Source organism: Abrus precatorius, unplaced genomic scaffold (genome assembly GCF_003935025.1).
Source record: "Abrus precatorius isolate BTA unplaced genomic scaffold, Abrus_2018 Scaffold11, whole genome shotgun sequence".
NCBI lineage: Eukaryota > Viridiplantae > Streptophyta > Magnoliopsida > Fabales > Fabaceae > Abrus > Abrus precatorius.
In genome coordinates, this window is record NW_020874303.1 from 11,027,749 (window position 1) to 11,033,602 (window position 5,854).

Sequence of the window (5,854 nt, forward strand, 5' to 3'; positions counted from 1 at the left end):
GTAACAATGAATAATAAATATTCAAGCTATACAATTCAAGGTTATCTTAATTGTTGAGAAATCATATCTTATCAAGAATAATTTCTTTTTCTGTGATTGTCTACTAATTTGTTTGTCTTACTTTTTCTTCTTTTTTTTTTTGTATCTTTTGCTCTTGTCTTTAACTTTTAACTACTTCATCCATATTATTAGTGCATAACTTAGTTTCTCAATTTAAAGAACAAGTCAACTTATGAGATCAACTTAAAGAACAAGTCAACTAATAAGATCAAATTTGTTATCATAAGCTTGCTAGCTTCTTTCTTATGAAATCAGGCATATTTATAAAATTAATTACATATATTTATTTAATTATAAAATCAAAGCTATTTTAGTGAATATGAATGAACGAGATATTATTAATTTATTTGAATTTAAAAGATAATATTATCCTCAAAGCTTTATCTTTTTAGTTTTCTCTCAAAATAATTCAACAAAAATATTGTTAGAATTTTAGTGATGACATCTATTTTGAGTTTGTTTGACAATTATTAAAATGGTTGATAAATGTAAATGATAAATAAAAGCACTACTAAAAAAGTGCTATTTACAGACGGATATTACATTTAACTGAGAAAGAGGCAAACAAATCAAGTCTACCTCAAACTCCCTACCATGCACCATGATTGCGCATCCCAAGCATACCCACGACGTCACAACCAGTTTACCCGTAGGGGTAGTCACTATGACGTTACACGACAATTCAGTCACATACAAATTTAGACTCTTCACACAATCCGCAGAAATAAAGGAGTGCGTAGCACCCGAGTCAAACAACACATCCAACAATCGACCCTTAATAGTGCATTTACTCCAGATCAGCTCCTCAGACCGTGATGCCTCCGCTCCACTCATAGCAAAGACTCTTCCTGGTATGCTCGGCTTCGGCCCAGTGCTCGGCCCAGTACTCCCACTAGATTCAGGTCTCTGAGCTGAGCTCGTACTGCCGCTTCTCTTTAGGGACCAACACACATTGGCAATGTGTCCCAACTTCCCACAATTTCTGCAGTTTGTTCTTGGATGTGGACAATCCCTCAGCATGTGTGGCCTTCCACACCGAAAACATTTAATCTGCCCTCTGAAAGAGCTAGTACCAAAACCACTCCCACTGCTACTCTTCTCTTGGGATGAACTTCCTCTAGAGTGAGACTTGCTTGAGCCTGAATATGGTCCCTTCGAAAATCTAGGGGGTCTTCTATCATGCCTCATTGGACCACTCCTTCTAGTGTCCACGGTTTTGCCTTCTGAGTTGGCCTAAAAAATTCTGCTCTTACTCACCAGGGTAGGTAAGTCTGTCAACTAAAATACACTGACTGCAACTTTAATGTCTGGCCTCAATCTATGCTCAAACAGAGAACACAGGTCATCCTCTCCATCTCCATGCTGGTAGTGGGGCCAGTACTTCATCAACTCTTGAAATTTTGCAGCATACTCCCCTACAGTCATACTCCGTTGTCTTAGTTCGAGGAACTCCCTGGCTTTCTGCTTCTTCAGGTCTCAGGAAAAGTAGTTCCCCAAGAAGATGGTCTTGAATGCTTCCCACTGTATATAGCCATCTTCTTGTGGTAAGGTCTGACCAGCAAACCTCCACTAATCTTCAGCCTCCCCACATAGCAAGTAGGTGGCATAGGGGACTTTGTGCTCCTCACGGCACCCCACAGCGTTGAAAACCTTCTCTACATCAGCTACCCACCTCTGGGCTCCTTCAGGGTTAAACCCTCCCTCAAACTTTGGGGGATCATGCCTAGTAAAGGTAGGTAACCCTTTGTACTCCGTTGGTTCTCCACTTTGGTTGTGCACCAAGGCCTCCAACATTTGAGCTATGCGCTCCATAGGATCCTCGGTGTTCCTAGCTCCTCTACCTCTACCTCTACTAGCCATGCTTTATCTAAGCTTATCACAAATTAGCTAACAACATTCCAATTCATCAGATCAATTATAACATTTATAATTCAGGTAAACAAAACAATCAATACTTATCTCGGACGCTTCAGCCCGTTATCCCAGTCCGGTTGGATGAACTGCTCTAATACCAAATTGTAACACCTTAATTTTAAATTTTTGAATAAATATGTTTTTGCAAGGTTCAGAGTAGTAAAAATTTTCCATTCAAATAATTGTTCAAGCACAATTTCATAAAACATTTTAAATAAGAAATTAGAGTACAACATGTACGGTATTGAGCCCCCAAACAAAGGTGTTAGTCAGAGGCCGAGTCAGGAGGAGAGTGTGTGGCTTGTGGTACACCCACGCTCATTGTTGGTGTCACCACCACCCTCTCGTCCCCAAGGTATTACTACCACCCCCATCTTCCACACCCCCAATGTATCTCTGAACCATTCATAGTTTTCACATCTAAACACATCGCAATCACATCCAAACATACCATCACACTCATTTTCAACCATTCAAGTTATTCAATCATTCACCCATAGCATGCCAACACAAATGTACAATCACATTTTACTCAACATTAATCACATTCTCATTTCTATCACATGTAACATGGGTTTCTCATACAATGCCTACTATATTCAACTTATCACACAATTCACACAATGTACCGGAGGTTGGACACCTCCGGATTCAGCCCAACTCGTACAGTCCATCAAGATACATAACCTCACCTCCTATTTGTATCACATTACCATATTCATTCAAATAAACTTATTTCGAACAAAGGTAACTAGAGTAAAGTCCTCCCCTTACCTCAAAACGAAGGTCTGCCACAAAACGTTGATGGAATCGCCTTCCCACATGGATTTCGTTCCTAAAGCACACAAAAATCCCGAGGAAACTTAGGAGGAACTTCAGAAAATGAAGGAAAGGGATGAAAATCGAAACCCTAACCATAGAACTTACCTCCAAAGACTCCAAACGTATTTCCAACCTTCAATCAAGCTCTCAAACGTCCTTAGAGGGCTTTTAATCGGTAGGAATGAGTTTGGGTAGAGAGAATCGTGAAGGAGAGAGAGAGGGAAATCGTGAAAAATAACCCTCTCCTCAAACCCTAACCCTTCAAAAACTCCTCTAGTCGCTACACTCTCGCTACAACGACTCTTCTTGCTGCAGCGACGCCCTCTGTCGCTCCAACAAAAAACTCAGACAAATCTGCACTCTGGTTTCTGCAAAATCTCGCTACAGCGAGACCCTCTCGCTATAGCGAGATTACACCCAGAAATGCACCCTAAACTGTCGCTCTGTCGCTACAGCGAGAAGGCGACAGTCACATACCTTCCTCCCAGAGACCTCTCGCTATAGTGAGAATGCCCTGCACCAAGACTTAACCTATTTCTTTCAATCCAAATTCCAATCATGCACACGTATACATACATTTATGTATATCTGTATTCACACACACATTCCCATCAAACTAATGCACATCTGTACATCCATATCACCATCAAGTCAATCATCATACCACAAAATAGTATATATATATATATATATATATATATATATATATTCAAACAATATTACATTTTCAGGGCATTACAACGACTGGAGAGAAGGGCGTAGATCTCTGAACCTGATTATTGTGTGCTATGGGATTTTTTATGTTCGCGGAGTTTGTAGAATATGCATTTTGTGGAGTTATAAGGGGATGTGCTCTAGAACGGTTTAGGATTGTAATGTGTATATTTTTGATGCATTGATTAATAGATTATTACATAATATATAGATTATGTGTAAAGAAAATTTAGATTTTTTTATTAAGTACATGTAAACAAATGTAAGGAAATATTCATATATTAAGAGATATTTTGCCAAAATTTATATTAAAATTTTGTTGTATTAAGTGTAAACAAATATAAGAAAATATTCATATATTATAGAAGATTCTGTCAAAATTTATATTAGAAATTTGTTGTATTAAGTGTAAACAAATATTAGGAAATATTCATATATTGGGGGAGATTCTGCCAAAATTTACATTAAAAATTTGTGTAATGTGTAATAAAAGGTTGATACAATATTGTGTATTTGTTCTCTAAACATATATTATATTTGATTTAGATATGGCAGGTAAAGGTAGAAAAAGTGTTGCTCAGCGTTCTAATCGTGACAACACTCCTTCACCCACTGCTCCCACTTCCACCTCCACATTAGCTCCAACACCACCAATCTTCAGCTCCATGTGTCATTCCACCTCTGACTCCTCCTCTACTAATGACGATACTTTTTCGGAAGAAGATCACACCGATTATTAGTGATATATAATGTTATTTTAATTTTGGTATTATTTGTTTTAGATGTTTACTTCTTCATTTGTAATGACATTTTAATTTTACATTTTATAAATAATTTCTAATTTAAATATATAATTTTTTAGTTTTTATTATGTTTATAAATTGTGATAATTAGGAACAAGGAGGAACAATTATGTTTATAAAAAAAATAAAACAATTTTAAAAAATTTCATAAATGAATTACAAACGGATTTTTTCGTCTGTAATTACAGACGGATTTTTCATTCTGTAAATTACAGATGCATTTTTTTTGTCTTTAATTACGATGGATTTTTTTGTCTGTAAATTATAGACAAAGTTTTCCGTATTTAATTTACAGACGGATTTGAAAATTCATCTGTAATTATTTACCGACGCGCATATTACAAATGGACTTAACCGTCTGTAAATTCGTCTATATTTACAGATTTTCTAGTAGTGAAGCATTATAAATAAGTACACTAATATGAAATGTAGTAATAACTCTAAAAAATTATAATTTTATATTTTAATTTATTTAAAATCAATTATCATTTTCAAATTAGGAAGATAAGATTTCTATTTTACTCTTATTTATATATATTGTGTTATAATAAATAAGATTTAATGACTTTATTTAAATCCTTCTCAAGACCTCCATGAATTATTATTTTTCAAATAATAAATATTGTGACATTTATTTATTTTATATATGACATGTTTATGTTATTTTTGACAAAAATATAAATTAAATTTAAGTAAATAGAATTTTATTTCATCATTTTTGATAAAATATTTTTTGCAAAATATATGACTCATGCTCCTTTAGTTTCCTTAAATGTCATCAATGATTTCAATGGACTAATGTCTCTCTTATATGTTGGTTAACTACTTCTAAGATGTCCCAACTTTCAATAAGTATTTTTCAATGTCATTTTGTTTCTCATGGTACGTAAGGGATAAATTAAATTATCTATCAACTACTATATCTGAAATAAATACACACTAACATACTTAATATATATAAATAGATAAAGTTATGCTTGTCAAACCTATGTTTTCGTATATGTGTATATATGTATCTTATATGTTTTTCCTTTTAAATTGTTTTGTAAGTGCTAGAATCATATGAATTTTCATGCATTGGAGTATTATTATGAGAGTTGAGCAAATGCTGGATAAAAATTGTGTTGCAATGCAATGTGATTGCCTTGTTTGATACGACTAGTACTGAGAGGGGTTTTTGATTGGGTATTAAGTATTTTATGTGTGTTTTAATGTAAGAGTATGACAAAACCATTTTTGGTGTAAAAACTCTCATTGTTTTGCCTTTATTCTGGGAGAGATGGGAATTTTGGATGCAAGGTTTCTCACTCAAGTGAGGTGTGCCTTACTCAAGTAAGATTGATTCGTGCTTATTTGAGCATTCTAGGGCGATCTCGCTCAAGCGAGACTAGTTTCGCTCAAGTGAGATAAGATAAGACTACCCCAACTGTCCTCTCGCCCAGGTGAGAAGCGACTGCGTAGAAGTGAGATGAGCTCGCTCAGGTGAGAAGTTGCAGGAAAAATGGAGAACTCTTTAGACCCATTCTCACCCAAGCGAGAAT

The 5,854-nt window shown here is 35.2% G+C and overlaps 1 protein-coding gene across 1 annotated transcript; it reads right to left on the reverse strand.

Annotated features, from left to right (window-relative positions):
• Window positions 1–582: 582 nt before the first annotated feature.
• LOC113855616 lies at window positions 583–1,485 on the reverse strand. Its single transcript, XM_027487247.1, has 2 exons — window positions 1,354–1,485; window positions 583–1,293 (listed from the first exon to the last, which is right to left on the reverse strand). Exons 1-2 carry the CDS (start codon window positions 1,483–1,485, stop codon window positions 583–585), a joined length of 843 nt encoding a protein of 280 aa, XP_027343048.1.
• Between the last annotated feature and the right edge of the window lie 4,369 nt (window positions 1,486–5,854).

Coding starts and splice junctions, on each gene's coding strand:
- LOC113855616 (XM_027487247.1), bottom strand. CDS start 1,485: ATGACTGTAGGGGAGTATGCTGCAAAATTTCAAGAGTTGATGAAGTAC. Junction 1,294..1,353: donor GGCCAGACATTAAAGTTGCA/GTCAGTGTATTT, acceptor AGAATTTTTTAG/GCCAACTCAGAAGGCAAAAC.